The 19,522-nt window shown below is 35.7% G+C and overlaps 1 protein-coding gene across 1 annotated transcript in view; it reads right to left on the bottom strand.

Moving 5' to 3' along the window:
* fras1 (Fraser extracellular matrix complex subunit 1) overlaps positions 1-19,522 on the bottom strand; it is a 263,784-nt gene that overhangs the window by 209,596 nt on the left and 34,666 nt on the right. Inside the window, exons 10-11 of the mRNA XM_055011340.1 lie at positions 5,636-5,779; positions 679-825 (exon numbers count right to left, since the gene is read on the bottom strand). Of these exons, the coding sequence (XP_054867315.1) occupies positions 679-825; positions 5,636-5,779 (291 nt within the window). The remainder of the gene's footprint in view (positions 1-678; positions 826-5,635; positions 5,780-19,522) is intronic.

Here is a 19,522-nt window from a genome sequence, read left to right as displayed (position 1 = left end):
AATCTACATCTTTTTTTTAAATTACAAAAAAAAGCTCTGTGCTCCTTATATGTTATTATATTCTGTATGTAAAGATCCATTTACTCTCTAAGACCTCTGAATGGCATGCTGTCTTCTAACAAAGAAAATAAAATCACCAAAATATCAGAGTCACAAACTATAAAAACAGGAAAATTTGATGGATTTCTAGCTTTCCAAAGGTCCTTGAATGAAGCATGGATGATATGCTGATCAGTTGGGAAAATTGACCAAATCTAACCTTTAAATTGTAATAGTTCATCAAAATCACTTTATTCTACATGTCATTTTATTTAATAACCAAAAATAAAAAGCAAAAAATAAATTTAAAAAAACACAAAAATTACGCCATTTTTTTGGAGCCCAAAACTGTGAACACAGGAAAATTTGTTGGATTTTCAGCTTTCCAACGGTCCTTGAACGAAGCATGTATGATGTTGATCAACTGGGAAAATTTACTAAATGAAACCTTAAAATTGTACGAATTCATCAAAATCACATTATTCTACGTCTTATATTTTTAAAATTGCTGCTTCCTGAAACCTTTTGCTGCATCTTTTCACTTTTGATTGCTCTGAGTGTTTGAACGTGAAACCAGCAGCCTGACCTTCCTAACGGCCTCCAGGAGACCGGAGGTTGAGTTGGCGTGTCGTTACTCACGTCGACAGCGTGTCTGGTCGTGTTGGTAGGAACCACCGGGGCAGGAGGCCAAACAGCGTCCGCTATCGGGGCCCAGCAGGGGCAGCTGGGAACCACAGGAATCACAGTCCCACCTGCTGGAACAGCTGGAGCAGGACGGCTGGCAGGCTGTGGAGGACAGGATGGAGGGTCAGGGGCTTCACGGCTTCACTAACCCCGACATGTCAGCTTCATTCTGGGCTACATGTCACAGTTTAACCCACTAATACAGGAGTAAAGGTTACCATGGAGACATGTGTAAACCTGTAGCTGCTTTTCCTGCATGTCAAAGAAACTCACATTCAAACAGAAAACAATACTTTTCTCAGCTTTTCTTCCCTGACAAGAAAAGATAGAAGTCTAAAATAAAGAGAAGCTCATCTAAATCAGTTCAAACATCCATTTTTTTTCAACTAAACGCTGATTCAGATCCTTTAGTGACCAAACATTCAGTATCAGTGTCAAAACTAGATTTAAACAACCTCTACTTTGCTGCATTCATTGATCATGATGCTGCCACCACCGTGCTTCATGTCATGATGCTGCCACCATCGTGCTTCACGTCATGATGCTGCCACCACCGTGCTTCACGTCATGATGCTGCCACCACCATGCTTCACATCATGATGCTGCCACCACCATGCTTCACTTCATGATGCTGCCACCACCATGCTTCACATCATGATGCTGCCACCACCGTGCTTCATGTCATGATGCTGCCACCACCATGCTTCACGTCATGATGCTGCCACCACCGTGCTTCACATCATGATGCTGCCACCACCGTGCTTCACACCATGATGCTGCCACCACCATGCTTCACACCATGATGCTGCCACCACCGTGCTTCACACCATGATGCTGCCACCACCGTGCTTCACATCATGATGCTGCCACCACCGTGCTTCACGTCATGATGCTGCCACCACCGTGCTTCACGTCATGATGCTGCCACCACCGTGCTTCACGTCATGATGCTGCCACCACCGTGCTTCACGTCATGATGCTGCCACCACCGTGCTTCACGTCATGATGCTGCCACCACCGTGCTTCACGTCATGATGCTGCCACCACCGTGCTTCACGTCATGATGCTGCCACCACCGTGCTTCACGTCATGATGCTGCCACCACCGTGCTTCACGTCATGATGCTGCCACCACCGTGCTTCACATCATGATGCTGCCACCACCGTGCTTCACATCATGATGCTGCCACCACCGTGCTTCACATCATGATGCTGCCACCACCGTGCTTCACATCATGATGCTGCCACCACCATGCTTCACGTCATGATGCTGCCACCACCATGCTTCACGTCATGATGCTGCCACCACCATGCTTCATGTCATGATGCTGCCACCACCGTGCTTTACATCATGATGCCACCACCATGCTGCAAGGTGAGGATGATGAGTTTGTGGTGATATGCAGTATTTGGTACCTGCCAAATATAGCATCTGATTTAATAGCCCAAAAGCTCCATTCTGGTCTTCTCAGACCAAAGAACCTTCTTCCAGGTGACTTCAGAGTCTCCACATGTCTTCTGGTGAACTCTAGTCCAGATTTAATTTGAACTTTGTTCCACAGTATCTTTCTCTTTGCCTCCATAAAGCTTTTACTGATGAGAAAACTGAAGATCCCAGAGCAAACACAAGTAAACATGAGCCAGATTTCAACCCAGATGTTGCACAAACATTCAAAGGGAAAAGACTAAACATTATGTCGAGTAATTCAACAGCAAATTATCCACAAATAAAGATTTATATCACAGATTGTATGTAAGCAAATGACGTCAATGCTTCCTCCATGGAATTTCCGTCATTTGAATTTTCCTAAATTAAGTCCTGTGGTATTTTTTGTTTGCTGTTCTTTTATCTGGGTTTATTTCAGGCTTCATGATGAACTTCTGAGGCCTGCAGATGGAGTTGAGGCAGATCACAGTGGGAGGCCAGAGAACACAGATGCTGCGTCTTCACCGCTATAAATAATACAACAAGAAGCCCAAGAAGATTCTGCATCTGATCGGTATCAGCGACGGTAGAAGTTTGTGTGTGTGATCCTGCACATTTATCAGAAAGAATGCTCTAAAACAGAAAGTTTTGCAGATTAAATTCTCTCTAAAAAAAGAAAACAGCAATACACCTGCAAGAGCTGAACCCCAACACATTACACAGAGAAATGAGAATCGCATTATTTCATCCAAACATTCTGATTAAAAGCACCTTCTTAAGGATCTTTAACACTGACGGTTCTGTCTGGAACAATGTAATCTGCTCTTAGACGATGTCTCCATGAGCATAAGAAAATAAAATCACCAAAATATCAAAATCAGAAACTATAAAAAGTACAGGTAGACCAATATATTGGCCGGCCGATATTTTGGGCCGATATGTGGACTTTTTTCAATATCGGCCATCGGCCGATATTTACAAATAAAAAGCCCATTTGTGATCAGGCACCCGTACGGGCAGCTGCCGCGACTGCTTTTCCCTTAGAAGGACCCCCGGCACTCAGAGAGCGGAGCATGAGCAGAGTGAGTGAACCAGGCAACAACAAGCCTAACCCTAACCACTTTCAGGTTACTTTTAATTGTATTTTTTTGTAAACTTTAAGTATTTTTTTATGTTATTGTACTTTTTCACTTTTTGTGTTCAATAAATGTTAGAGTTCTACTAGTGTATTTAATTTGTAATTTATACATGTATATACTTTTAGTGTTTAAATTGCCTTTTGTAATCGATGTGCTTTAAAAAAAAAAAAAAGGATATCGGCCTTAAAATCAGCTTCTACAATTGGCTTTAGATATCGGCCATCGGCTGAAAATTTTTTTAAAAATCGGTATCGGCATCGGCCTTTGAAAATCCCATATCAGTCGACCACTATATACGTTTACAGGAACTTTCTGATGACACAATACCAGCCTTGGTTAAAAAATGTTGCACTTTTGTCCGTTTTTAACAATTTAAAAGCCTCAAAAGTTGGTGAAATCTCGACCAAAGACTGTATTTTAGTAGAAATATGGATGGAGGAACTTTCTGAGGACACAAAAACAACCTTGATTAAAAACGCTACATTTTGATTCATTTTTGAGGGTCATACACATTGATTTTTTTATAATTTTGAGTCATTTTGAATGAGTTTCAAGTCATTTTAGAAAAAAATTTAGTCTTTCTAGACAGTCATTATCTGATTTTGAACAAATCCTTAGTATATTCTGATAATTGTCCGTCTTTTTGGACAGGCTTTCAGCATTTTGGACAATTATGAGTCATCTTGGACAGGTTTCATGTCAAAATATCAAAAAAATGGAAACTTGTCTTGCCAAACTTACCACACATCAAGTTCTACTGATGCTAGAGGGTCAAAAGTTGGTATAATGTCGACCAAAGACTTGATTTTTGGGAGGAAATATGGATCCATCCATATATATACACATACAGGAACTTTCTGATGACACAATGCCAGGCTTGACTGAAAATGTTGCACTTCTTTTTCCATTTTCAAGGCCCAGTAATGAGAAATTTGGTCTCTGTTGAATCCACTCAATCATTCGGATCTGTTGGAAATTATTCCGTCTCTGTCTTCACCAAATTTCATGGCTGTTGGTGTTAAATTTCTGGAGATATCGAACCTTTAAAAAGGCTTTTTTTCTTTGAGGATAGTTTATAGAACCTAGTTTTGGGTTGAAAATAATAAATTAATAAACTTTGAACAAAATCCGACATGGAACAGCAGCATATTTTCTTATCATTGTCTAAATTGACATGAAAAGTCCATATATAAACCATTTCAGGGGTATCTGTGAACTGTAGCTTCAGAAAACAACCTGGATAACACTCCTTCTCTAAACTCATATCACTATCACTGCAGGGAAAGAATAATGCTGCTGATTATAAACCTCTGTGTTGAAATGACCCAGTTATGATTCTGAGAGGACGACGGTCTGCAGACGCTTCAAAAGGTTAATTCTGCTCCTTCAAAGGGCAGCAGCTACGCGTCTCCATTATCTCTTCAGCGAAACGATAACAGGCTGTAGTAATTGAAAACGATGCAACAAAAGACAAACTTTAACCAGCGATCGTGAGAAGCCCTGCAGAGAAATCCTAGGTATGTTCTGATCATTTTGAGACTTTTTGGACAATTATGAGTCATTTAGGACGGATTTCATGTCAAATTATCTTAAACTGAAACCTTGTCTTACCAAACTTGCCACACATCAAATTCTACTGATGTTACAGCCTCAAAAGTTGGTGAAATATCAACCAAATGCTGTATTTTTAGTAGAAATATGGATCCATCCACATATATACACTTACAGGAACTTTCTGGAGATACAGATTCAACCTCAATTGAAAAGGTAGCATTTTTGTCCATTTTTGAGGGTCACAAACATACATTTTTGACATTTTTGAGTCATTTTGACAGAGTTTCAAGTCATTTTAGACCAATTTTGAGTCTTTTTGGAAAATCCTTATCTCATTTTAAACAAATCTTTAATATATTCTGATGATTTTGAGTCATCTTGAACAGATTTCATGTCAAAATAGCAAAAAAAAAAAAAAAATGGAAATTTTTCTTGCCAAACTTGCCAAACATTAGATTCTATTGATGTTAGACCCTCAAAGTTGGTGAAATGTCGACCAAAGTCTGTATTTTTAGTAGAAATATGGATCCATCCATAGATATACACTCAAAGGAACTTTCTGGGGCCACAATACTATCATGGGTTTCCATTTTCAGAGGCCAATAATTATTCACTATTGTCATTTTAAATAGATTTTAAGTCACTTTGGACAATAGTTACCTTATTCTGGGCAAATATTTAACCATTTTTGACAATTCTTAGCCATTTCGGACAGGTTTTTATGTAATTTTGAACAAATTTTGAGCCACATAAGGGGGATAATTAGCTGGTGTGTGTTTAGATTTCAGGCCTACCTGCACACACTCGTCCTTCGGTGTAGAATCCAACCGGACAGACGGACAAACAGCGACCCAGATGGAGGAAAGACTTGGGGTCTGAGCAGCTTTCACAGTGGTCTGGAGACCCCGAACAGGACAGGCAGTCTGCATGGCACTGGGCTGCAAACACACAGTTAACAGATTTTATTTACGCTCTAAAATGTGTCGATGCTGGATGTGAAAACACTCCACAGCCCCACATACATCCTGACTTTCAATTTCATGCTAATTTTCTCCCATACAAGTGGGCCGATGCCGTTTTACTCGGAGGACTTGAAGTTATTCCCTCCCATGCTGACACACATATTTTGGAAATTTGATTTGGCAGAGCGCTGAAACCCAGTTAGGGACACAAAAAAAATCACTTTTTTTCAACAAATTCCCATCCAGTGTGTTTGCTTCTGTGTTAGCAGGAGCTAGTTTTAGCCTCCAAAACGAATCCAGCTGGGAGTTTCTGGGAACATCCACAGTTCTCTGCTATCAGCCAACAGCTCCACTGAACGCTTCACCAACAGTTCATGAGCAGAAGCGTGTTTCCTCAGGGTAAGCCGCTGTGCAAATTTACTCTTTAACTAGGAAACAAGTGAAAGCATCTTACAGCTCTAAACAACAAGTACAGCTGAGCAAATCTCCCACAAGTGCAGCAATATTTGAGGTGTAAACAGGAAGAAACAGAAATGTGAAACCACAGTTTACGCTGCAAGTCTTAAGATGTAAACGTCTGCCAATGTTTATGAAAGACACACTAGATTATTTTAAAAACACATTTGGCTCATTTTGGACAATCCTCATCTTATTTTCAACAAATCTTTAGAAATTTGGGGTAATTTTAAGTCATTTTGGACAAATTTCATGCCAAAAATAGAAAAAAACTGGACACTTGTCTTGCCAAAATTTCCACACATCAAATCCTACTGATATTAGAGCCTCAAAAGTTGGTGAAATGTCGACCAAAGACTGTATTTCAAAAGGAAATATGGATCCATTCAACTTTCTGGCTCCACAAACCAACCTCAATTGAAAATGTTGCATTTTGTCCATTTTTGAGGGTCACAAATGTATATTGTTGACAATTTTGAGTCATTTTGAATGAGTTTCAAGTCATTTTAGACCAATTTTGAGACTTTCTGGACAATCCTTATCTTATTTTGAACAAATCTTTTGTATATTCTGAAAATGTTGAGTCTTTTTGAACAGATTTCATGGCAAAATACCTAAAAATTGAACCCTTGTCTTACCAAACTTTCCACACATCAGATTCTTCTGATGTTAGAGTCTCAAAAGTCGGTAAAATGTCAACCAAAGACTGTATTTTTAGTAGAAATATGGATCCATCCATATATATGCACTTACACCCCTTTCATTTGAAAATGTCCTTAATATAGGTACTTTTTAAAAAAAAATAGCAATAAAAAGCTGTAAAATAACAATATACTGATTATAATATGCTGATTTAAATACAAAAAAAATCTATTCATTTGCTGTGAAAGAAAAAATCATAATCTGCAAAAACCATAGTTTTCCATTTTCAATAATCTCCAATAATTATTCATGATTGTCAGAGCAGAAGCCAAATTTCAATCAGTTTTTGTTTTTTATACAATGGCAAACGTTGCAGGAGCACTGGGAGCAGAGGATCGCTGCACAAGGAGGCTATGTTTAAGGGGATGAATTTAAATGAAAAGATATGGCTCCTTTTTTTTGGTTCCCCTCTAATAGAGAACATCAGCAGGAGGAGTGAACTACAAATGAACAAGCCACAAGAAATTAATTATATTATTAATTATTTTCCAAGCAAACATGTTGTAGTTGCAGATTCTTTTGAACTTTTTTACTGACTTTTCATAACCGAGTCCGAACACTTGCGACCTAAAAACTTAACTCCTTTCGGGCTTGGTGATACAATATTCATCTTATAAGAGGTCTGAAGGGCTAAACAGGCTGTTTTTCTCTACAGTTGCCCTGAGTGGCTATAAATAAATTAAAAAAAACTTGCTGAATCTCATCCTTAAATTAAATCAACACATGAAACAAGCTCAGTCTCTCGCACGGTGACCCACTTGTTAAACTCTGTTATCTTCTGAAAAATTAAAATCAAAAACAAAAACCCTGTGATCATCTGAACGTACAGAACATCCAGCCTCTCATCAAACAACACCAACGGCGGCTTTCACTTGATTGCAGCGTGATTGCTCCATTCATTACAGCAATGTGTTGAGCAAATAAAGCAGATTAATGCGACGACAGTAGAAGGAAAACACAAGAGGCTGGACAGACTGGCAGCGCTGGAGATTAGAGGAAAAAAGCAGCAGCAGCAGAACATGAGAAAAATGGAGATGAGACTTTAATCTTAACGGCCAATGAGACTGTCAGTAAGCCAGAACGTTCTGTCCTAAGTATCCCCGTCTCTCTCTTTTCTCACTCAAGCACCTCTCATTCTGTCTTCTTTCTCCGTTACAGCTTCATTTCTCGCCGTCTGCCTCTCGTTCTCACTTTTCATTGCTCCAAACCCCCTTCACATTCATAAAAAGTGAGGCTGACAGTCGGCTTATTGGCTAATATCGAGTGTTTACTGGATCTGCCTGTTCAGCTGGAGTTAACCCTCTGAACTTGCAGGCAGTGTGGCTCATTTTTCACTGAAATATAAAGTCCTGCACCTCGATAAAAACAGAACAAAAAAAAAAAAATCCTCTAAAAACCACTCCATCCATCATCAGTAGAAAGATGTTTCTCCATGCTGAATGTATCGCCAACAACCTGCTCCGCTGTTCACTGTTTCTGAGCCATGCTGCATTTATTTATTTCATCCTGTAGCTTTGGTTTTCCTCTTAGCCTCTCTTGTCGTCTCTATTTTGACTTTTGTATGTTGTTTTTGTTTTTTTTGTGTTTCATTTGTGTTGTTTTGTCAGTTTTTTTTTCCAAATTTTCCTATTTTTTGTGGTTTTGTTTTGGCCATTTTATGTATTACGAGCAATTTTCCCCTCTTTATGGTCACTTTGTGTTTCATTTTGTTGTTTTCTGTCTCATTTTTGACAAATTGTGTATTGTGTGTATCGTTTTGTGGTTGTTTTTTGTCATTTTTTTTTTCTTGCTTCTGTAATTTTGTGTCTCTTTGTGGTAGATATTTAACTATTTCCGTGGTTTCCAGCCTCTCCAGACTTTTTCTTTCTACTCTGCTCATCATCAGTAGAAAGATGTTTCTCCATGCTGAATGTATCTCCAACAACTTGCTCCTCTGTTCACTGTTTCTGAGCCATGCTGCATTTATTTCATTCATCCATTAGCTTTGATTTTCCTCTCAGTCTCTCTGTGGAAACACTGCGTGCAGTTGAACCTGAAAATTTTGTTTATTTTTGGCGAATTTATAGCTTAGATTTGGATATTTTTCTGGACAGATCTGCAAATTATTTGAAGTATCGTCAGAAAGTTTTAAAAAGCAGATTTTTTTTCTTGTTTCTATATTTTCTTGCTCTGATAAATGGTGTCATTTTGTTGATTTGCTTTATAGATAAAACACCTTTTGAAACCTTGAGAGAGCTTCAAAGTTTAGAGGATTAAATGAAGTTGTGCGCTCAGCTTGGATGGTCGATTAAATCACTGAAATGTTCTTGTTTATAATCTATTCTTGGTCTGTCACCTTCAACTCTATGGATCTGTATGAACCAAATAAATACATAAAGCTATATTTGTTGTTCCCAGCTTTAATTGTTGCTGTTTATTCACAAAATTGGGACTGAATTGGGAGAAAGTGCATTAAAACATGCCGCTTTTTTGTTTGGAATCAGTCGCAAAATTGCCTGAATCTTTCACTAAATGAGTTCACAACAACTTAACAAGACTTGAAGGCAGAAACTAAATGTTCTGACATATATTTTTGCAATTTTAGGATAGTTTCATACCCTCTTAATCTAACTGAAATGCTTTTGTGTGTGTTTAATCTGTTGATTTATGTTTTACTTCACCTCTCTGAGGCTTTTTTCTGATATAACAAAGATTAAATTTGAAAACCATCTCTTGCATGTATTCTGAACTCAGTCTGTCTTTAACTCTCCTCATGCAAACAAATCATTTCATTTCATTTTATTTAAAACCTTGAAGGACACAATGAGAGCCAACCTTCACTTTGAATGGCGCCAAGGATCACAGAAGAACAAAAAAAACACCAGAGTACACAAATTTATTCTCTTATATCATTACCAGCGCTCGGGATCTTTTCTGCCGAATTTAAATTTTTTTTTCTCCTCTTGAGGACGAAACACGAGTTCATCAATCACAGACTGTGATTGGAGCTGCTGTTTACGGACGGCTGCCTGTGCTTTCGTTTCCTCACAGAGTCTCTGAGGTACTAAACTAAAAAGCTACAGCTCTGATTAACAGCAGCCGAGGATCATCCAGGAGCTTCTACCTGATTATGACCATTTACACGTGTTCGAATTAATATTTCACACGGTTTTCGCTTAAAAAAAAAAAAAAAAAAAGCCAATTTGACTCTCAGCACAGTCCGTTAAAACCGCCTTCCTGCTGACTCCCCAACATTCGCCAACTTCTGGCTGCTGATTTGCTAATTTCACACCCTGATTGCCACTAAACAGGCCTTCAGTGCTCATTGTTGGACCCAAACTCTCTTTTTTTCCAGACAATAAAGCCCCAAATAGGATGAACTGCACTCAAGTCCTCCTGACTTTGTTGATTAAAACCGATGAGGAGATTAAAGCGACTTAACTGGACTGAAATTAGCATCGGTTCTGCTGTTTATTAACCCTCGTGTCGTCCTGCGGGTAAAAACTGATGCATTTTTAAGTTTGAAAATGTGGAAAAAAATCTATTTTCACAGTGAAACTTCTGATGTCCACATTTTCTACATTTTTGGGAAATCTTTGAACATTTTTTGGTGGAAAAATTTTTTTAAAATGTTTCTAAAGAACATTCACATAAAAATCAACCAAAATCCAGCAAATTTCGCTGGATTTTGGTTGATTTTTCTGTGAATGTTCTTCAGAAACATTTTTCAAGTTTTACTGATATATATGGAATCACTTTAGATATTTGTAGGAATTTTTTGGAAGATTTTTTTCTCATTTTTAGAAGAATTTTCTTGCCAATTTTTTAAAAATTTTTTTAATTTTTTTAAATGAAACTTTCAAGGGAAACTTTTTAAGGAATTACTGGAATTTTCTTCCTGAAGATTTTGCAAATTTTCAGAAATTTGGGGAATTTTTTTGCTGAATTTTTGGATTTTTTTCATACAAGGAGACAATATTTTTTGATGCCCATAAATGATGATAACAGGAGGGTTAAACATCTCAGGATCTCTGATGGTAATTGGGAATGTTGAAAACCCAAGTTTTCCTTCTGTTTTTACAGTTTCTAGCTCTGACAAATGATGTAATTGTGGCAATTTTCCAAAGATAACACATTTTTCAAACCAAACTCAATGTGTCGGGATTCACAGGGTTGAAACCCAAAACTATGTTGATTGAAACTGTCAATTTTTGGCACATTTTTTAAAATGACGCATGCAGAATAAAGGGATGTTTATGAAGTGTGTAGATTTTAAGCTTAAATTTAGTTAACTTTGCCAATGCAACCGCACATCATGCATGATTAGGACTGGTGTAAAGTTGAAAATCTGACTTTCATTTCTGTTTTTACCGTTTCAAGCTCTGATAATTGCTGTAATTCTGGCAATTTTCACACCAAACTCTTTGATTAGGGATTCACAGGGTTGTAATGCGCCCCATATTTTATGTTTGAGTTGTAGTTCTGCCAAAAAGTTGCAGAATTTGTGTCGAATTTTTGTCGTATGATTGTTGTATTGCAACGATTCAATATTGGCTGTTTGGTTGCACCAAGGAGAGCAGAATTTTTTGTGTTTGACAGAATCTGGTTGATTAAAATTGCTATTTTTTGGCAAATTTTCTAAATGAGCCACGTAGAATAAAGATATTTTCATGAAATATTAAGATTTTAAACATTGATTCTTTCTATTTTTTATAATCTCCAGCTCTGATATGGTGTAATTCTGGTAATTTTTCTAAAGATAACATGTTTTTCAAACCAAACTCTTTGTTGTCATGTATCTTTCGTTGCACTTGTTACAATGACAATAAAGTGACTCTGAATCTGAATCAAGTAATTTTGAATCAAAATATTACAATTTTAAGCTTCGGTTTGTTCCATTCTCCGGATAGAACTGCACATTATTCATGATTAGGACTGTTGGAAAGATGAAAACCTGACTTTTCTTTCCATTTTTACGGTTTCTAGCTCTGATAAATGGTGCAATTTGAACAATTTTCTAAAGGTAACATGCTTTTCAAAGACACCACTGGATTTTGGGTTGAATAACGTCACATATTTCATGTCTGAAAAGAGCTTAAGAGCCACATTTTCATCCATTATTCCCAAATTGCTGGATGCATACGACTGAAATCTAATTATCACAGTTGCAGAGCTGCATTTTCTCTGTTCACCTGCAGAGTTCTTGTCTGAGGAGTCGCAGAAAGGCCAAGGATTCTTCTATTTCTGTCCAAACATTATCTGTAAATGAGCTTACTGCCGCTAAGCAACCGTCAAGTGAAGATTTCCAGCTCCCACGTCCACAATTTGGGACAAACATCACGCAGGAAAATGGAAGAAGGTGCAAGAAGAAAGCTGACATGTAGTAGTTTTCCCATGAGGCCTGAATGCAAAGGATGCACAATTTGTCCAAAATGACTAAAAATGTGTTCAAAAAGGTTAAAATTATCCAAATGAATTTGTCCAAAATGATGCAAAATTTGTCCAAAATGACCAAAATTGCGTCCACAAAGATTAAAAATTGTCCAAGTAAGCCTGAATCTGTCCAAAAGGATGCAGAATTTGTCCAAAATCACTTATAATTGGTCTAAAATGATGCAAAATTTATCCAAAATGATCAAAAATGTATCCAAAATTACTCATAATTGGTCTAAAAGGATGCAAAATGTGTCCAAAATCATCCAAGATGTATCCAAAAATACTTAAAAATCAGTCTAAAATGATGCAGAATTTGTCCAGAATGACCAAAAATGTGTCCAAAAAGGTTAAAAATAGTCTAAATGACTCTGAAGCTGTCCAAAATGATACAAAATTTGTCCAAAATTATCAAAAATGTGTTCAAAATCACTTAGAATTTCTCTAAAATGATGCCATATTTATCCAAAATGACCAAAAATGTGTCCAAAATCACTTTGAATCTGTCCAACATGATGGAAAATTTGTCCAAAATGATCAAAAATGTGTCCAAAAAGGTAAAAAATTTTCCAAATAAATCTGAATCTGTTCAAACAGATGCAAAAGTTGTCCAAATGGCCAAAATGTATCCACAATGGTGAAAAATTGTCCAAATGACTCTGAATCGGTCCAAAATGATGCAAAATTTGTCTAAAATGACAAAAAAATGTGTCCATAAACGTTAAAAAAATGGCCAAATGACTCTGAATCTGTCCAAAATGACTCAATCTGTCTAAAACTATGTAAAATTTGTCAAACATCGTGCAAGAAAGTGGAAGAATGTGCAGGAAGGAAGCTCAGATGTACGGAGTTTTCCTGCGAGGCCTGAATGCATCACCTGGGAGGAGACGCTGCCGACCTGTGGGCCTGAAGACAGCTGTGATTAATGGCCTTAAAGCAAGATTTACGGTCCAGGAACGAAGAGACGGAGAGTGAAGGGAGCATGTGTTCTTTTTTTTTCCTTCTATTTTAGGAATCTGTCACCGGCCGATGCAGAAGTAATGATTGAGTCTGTAAACGAGAAGTTAAATCACTTGTTAACGTTTTGTCATGTGCAACGCGTAAATATAGAAATCGCTCAAATGATTTGCTCGATGTCATCACTGTGGAAGCACATTTAGATCATGTTTCCATACAAACAGACTGTCTTTACCGGGTTTTTCATGCAGAAACAGACTCTTAAATCCTTCAGTTTTTCTCTCTGACAGCTAAATTAAATATATTTACACAGCAGAAAGGTGAATAAAGAAGGAGATGAGCTGAAAATGAGAGGGAAACATAATAAGTAAAGACAGGAAAGTGAACAGAGGGAGGTAAATAATCACATGATCCAGTGAGATGTTTCAAACAGATGGAAACCATCCATGTGTTGGAGCTTATAGATTTCAGAAATTCAATTTTCTTGAGGTATTTAAGGGTTTAGCTGAATATAAAGAAAGAAAAGTCAAGATATAGGACTTTATATCACATTAAAAATGCAAATTACATATTGTGACTGCAATATGAGCAGCAACTTTAGCAGGAAATGGTCGTTTTTGCATTTATTTTCCACTAAAAAACAATAAAATGTGTGATTTTTGCTGCAGTTTTGCTGCAACAAACACGTTTCCTGGTTTCATGTTGCATCTGGAACATGATTTATAGTCGGGAGCATCTCTGCAGCACCACAGTGCTTCATCTAAAATGGTCTATTGTGACACTTTTTACCTTTTTTTTTTTTTCAATAAACCTGCAGCTACTGAGATTTGGATATTGCACTTTTGATAATATTCTGAATAACTGTTGAGCCATTAAACACAAATGATAATAAAGTCCACTATATACAGACAGCTATGGCAATAAAAAGACAAAACACACAAAGATTAAATGACTGAACTTGACCCATAGCATTTTTTTCCCCCTAAATTTTTTTAGACATGCTAATTTGTATAAATTATGTCGTGAAAATTGCCCCACTTCAGATTTTTTTGATCAGTTTCACCCTTTATTAGCTCGTCTAGGAAAAAAATAACAATAAACTGGCACTAAAAGTCAAGAAAAAAAGCCATCTGACAAAACTAACCAACTCACAACAACACTGTGTCTCCCAAAAGTAAACTGTATTCACATTTTGAAACCAGCATATTTTCTCACAGAAGAGACTGTTAGGAAAGGCTTTTAATTTGAAAGAGCCACAAGACCTTCACCTATTAGACCAGGGGTTAACTGGGTTAAAAATGTACCAAAATATCTTGACACTTATCCAAAATGACCAGAAATTAGTCCAAAATGACTCGGAATCGGTCTAAAATGACAAAATTTTGTTAGAAATTTGCCCAAAATGATTCAAAACGGTCCAGAATGACTTAACACTTGTCCACAATGACAAAAAATGTGTCCAAAACGAGTTAATTAGTCTAAAATGATGAAGAATCAGTCTAAAATTTTCTCAAGATGATTCAGAAACTGTAGAGTTAAAATTGTTGACTCAAGCAGATTTTAAAAATGACTAAAACATGACTAACACAACTCAAAAAATGTCAACATGGATCAAAAATGTGTCCAAAATCTGTCAAAAATTTGTCAATTTTTATCTTGAAACTGGAATAAAACTGCAGTTTCTGACGTTTTATTGACCCATTCATCCACCCCAACCTCCTCCTTATGCAGATTTTGTGGCCTTTTACATACATCAATTCATTTTCTCTTATTATTTGCTCAATTATAGCCACCACAGTGACAAAAATTTACCAAAGATTTGTTCAAAATGATTGAAAAAAACCTTGAAAGTCATTCGCAATGATTGAAAATGTGTCTAATTACTCAAAATGTGTCAAAACTGACTAATAAACTGTCCAAAGTGATTCAAACTGTCCATAAAACCTGAACTTTTACCTTGAAACTGGAAAAAACAGCAGTTTCTGGTGTTTTATTGACCCGTTCATCCACCCCAACCTCCTCCTTATGAACACTTTATGGCATTTTGCATATATCAACTCATTTTCTCTTATTATTTGCATGATTGGAGCCATTTTATAACAATGAAATGCAACTTTTGCAGTCAGATCTCATCATTATGGCAAAAATCTCAGAAATTAAATGAATTAGCAAAACCCCTAATGAACATTGTTAATTATCAACGTGGTGCTTTGCTAATTTGTTGAATTAAGGATATTACAGTTTTTACATTTCCCCTGTTGTTTGCTTGAACTAATTGGTTTGTGCTTTTTGCCTGAGAACATGTATATTCAACATTTTCGGACATTTAATTATTATATTTTTGTAGCGAGAACACCGTCGAGGGACACAAAACACACAAACAGCAGCTAAATGTGAAAAAAAAAAACTGCTTATAAAACTATCGTCGTCTCAAACAGTTTGCTCAGTGCAGTGAAAAAAATGAAAAACGCCTCCTATGCCCAGCTGTAATTACTCATCGGAGCAGCCAAACTTAATTATAAGTCTTCATAAATCTAAACAGTGTGGTCCTGCTGTTTAATTGCCTGCAGGGGTATTTATCTATATGAGAAATGGTTATAATTGCCGGCAGCGTAGATGCCAATTTCCAGTCAATGAGACAGATGGATCAGTCTGGAGTCTTCCAGGAGGGAGGTGAAGCATTCGGGCTTTCATGTTCCTGTGTGGCTTTCCAATGTAAATTAGCTCGAAGCTGTAATTTAACGTCTTAGGGAGAGTTTTCCTCTCTTGTTTGTGGCGTTTCCTCTTGGAACCGGTTGAAGAAAAGGAGGAAAAAGCCTCCGGTTGGACTTTTTGTTTGAAGTCACATCACAGTTAGACTGCATCAAAGTAAAAGCTTCTTTTTGCATTCATTAATTGTTAAATATGTGTACATTGAGCCATTGAAAAGTCATTATTCATTTCATGCAGTTTCAGGACCCTGAGGGGACAAGAGGCAACAACTTAGAAAGCTGAGTGGCTAAAACACTTTCTATTTTCTAATATTTCTAAAATGACTCAAAACTGGTATAAAATGACCAAAAATGTGTCCAAAAAGGGTTAAAATTAGACTAAATGAATCTGAATCTGTCCAAAATGATGCAAAATTTGATCAAAATGACCAAAAATGTGTCCAAAATGATAGAATATTTGTCCAAAATGGCTCAGAATCTAACATAACAAATAAATTGTCCAAAGATGATGAACAATTTGTCCAATTTCAGAGGCAAAATTGTTGACTCAAGCAGATTAAAAAATTAGTAAAACGACTCAAAAAAAGTCAATAATGACTGTAAATGTGTCCTAAATGGGTAAAAATTTATCCAAATACTCAGAGTTGGTCCAAAATGATGCAAGATTTGTCAAAAATGATTAAAAATTGTCCAAAATCACTAAAAAAGGTTTGCAAAATTACCAAAATTGTATCCAAAATTGTGTCCAAAATGGCTGAAAATTTGTCCAGAATGATCCAAATGGGTTAAAATTAGTCCAAAATGGCTCAGAAACAGTCTAAAATTACAAAAAAAATGTCCAAAATGATCGAAATGGGTTAAAATTAGTCCACAATCATCTAAAATCTGTCAAAGATTATGCAAAAATTTGTCTAAAATGGCAAAAATGTTTTTAAAAATACCAAAAATGAGTCCAAAATGGGTGAAAATTAGTCCAAATGTCTCAAAAGCTGTCTGAAATTACCAAAAAAAGGGTTCAAAATGACTAAGAAATTGTCCAAAATTATCCAAATGGTTTGAAATTAGTCCCAAATCTGTCAAAGAAGCAAAAATGTGTCCAAAATGATTCAAACTTCGTTGACTGAATGGTGTAAAAACAAACGCCGTTACACATGATGTGGTTATTTTTGCCAACAGACACAACGTTTACCGTTAGAGCAGACTGATTGGATGGACTCTAGGTTGTTGGTATTTTTTTTAGAATAGGCCTCATTTTTAATGCATGTGGGTATTCATTAACTGTCACAGAAGTCTTTGTCATGGTGCCCCTTGCTCACTAAACTGCCACAGTAGTCGCTGTAGTGTTAAAACACAAACAAAATACAGCTTTCCATCTCATTAAATATTAAGAATCTCTACTTAACAGCACAACCAGGAACTACGGCTGATCTACAACACGTTTTCTAACAAGTGTGATCTTCTTCTGGGTTATAATTTGTCCAAAATCTATCACAGATTATGCAAAAAATTGTCCAAAACAACAAAAAAAGTTTTAAAAATGACCAAAAATATGTCCAAAATGGGTGAAAATTAGTCCAAATGGCTCAAAATCTGTCTAAAGTCACAAAAATGGTCCAAAATGACTAAATAATTGTCCGAAATGATCCAAATGGGTGAAAATTAATCCAAAATGGCTCAGAAATGATCTATTATTACAAAAATATCCAAAACAACTAAAAATTGTCCAAAATGATTCAAATGGGTTAAAATCTGTCAAAGATTATGCAAAAAATGTGCCCAAAATGGGTTAAAATTAATCCAAATATGCAGAGTCCCTCCAAAATGATGCAAAATTTGTCCAAAATGATTAAAAACTGCCCAAAATGACCAAAATGTTCAAAAATAACTAAAAATATGTCAACAATAGGTGAAAATTAGTTCAAAATGTCTCAGAAACTGTCTAAAATTACCAAAAAAAAATTGGCCAAATTGATCCAAATAGGTTCAAATTTGTCCAAAATCTGTCAAAGACTATGCAAAACTTGTCCAAAATAATAAAACTCTGTCCAAAATGATATAAAAACAAACTGTTTCATATGATTTGGTCATTTTTGTCAACGGACACAACATTAACCGTTAAAGCAGACTGACTGGATGGACTCTAGGTTCTAAGATGCATAAAAACCACAATAAACCAGCACAACCAGAGCCCTCACAGGTAGAATATTGTTATTTTTGCCTTCATTTACTGCAGAAACCCCAAACATTACATCGTCAGCTGTTTCCAGAATCATACAGATCTGGTTTTATTTGTTTTTAATCGGTGTTGAGAGCAGATATTTCCTCTAAACTCTGAGAGCAGAAAACTGGATGGAAACTCTTCAGAATCACAGATTTTCTTCCTCCAAACCTCAGATTTCTCTCCAATAAGCATCAATCACAGGGAGAGCGATCGATCAGAGGAGACAGAAACTCACAGCGGTGGGAAAAAAAACCCTGAAAACAATGTGATGTGGCTGTTTGGAGTTTTCTTTCAACACTTTTGGAAGAGGAAAACATTTCTCACTGTCTCTGTTGTCAAAACTTTTCCATTCAACCTACTACAAAACAAGGTACATTCAATGTGTAATTTATTATGATTATTATTATTAATTTGTCTTCAATTGTCCGTCCCCCTATCTATCTCTATTTTTTATAAAAATTTATTGATTTTTTTTGTCATTTAATTTTTTTCTTTACTTCTTAACTTATTTTTTATTTTAAAAATGTTTCTTTCTTTTACTTATTTCTTTTTCTTTATTTTTTTTACTTTTACTTTTTAATGTACTCTTATTTTATATTTAATTGGTAATTTGACAACTTTTCTTTATCTTACTTTAATTTTCTTACAAGTTTTTAGAATTTACTCTTACTTATTTAATTCACTTTTATTTATTTTTCTATTTACTTTTAAAATTTATTTTTACTTATTTTTTACCACTTTTAATTTTTTTAAAATTCACTTTTACTTAATTTACTTTTACTTATTTTTCATCAACATTTACTTACTTTTAAATGCTTTTATAAATTAAATACTTTAATAAATTATTTATTTTTACTTATTCTTATTTTTATTCACATTTACTTTTATTTTTTAATTTTCTTTCATTTAGAATTGTTTTTAAATTTACTTTTACTTTGTTAATTTATTTTTTATTGATTTATTATTATTTTTTACTTAGTTTGACTTATTTTTATTTACATTCATTGATAGTTTTATTTATTTTACTATTATTTTATTTGCTCTTATTTTTACTTTTTCTTTAATTTATTTTACTTATTTTTATTTATTTTTACTGATATTCTTACTTATTTTAACAGGAAGTTACTTTATTTTATTTTACCTCAAATGCTTTCTAATTGAATGTGTTTTCTAGCTTTTCTTCAGTTCTTCAATCCCTGCATTGTTGACTTCTTCATTTCTAACAGGATTTTATAGTTTTTGGTTGTTTGTACTGTTATT

The sequence above is a fragment of the Amphiprion ocellaris genome, chromosome 6, assembly GCF_022539595.1.
Source record: "Amphiprion ocellaris isolate individual 3 ecotype Okinawa chromosome 6, ASM2253959v1, whole genome shotgun sequence".
Taxonomy (NCBI): Eukaryota; Metazoa; Chordata; class Actinopteri; family Pomacentridae; genus Amphiprion; species Amphiprion ocellaris.
The sequence above is the reverse complement of the archived record's forward strand: the minus strand, read 5'-3'. Positions and strand labels throughout refer to the sequence as shown.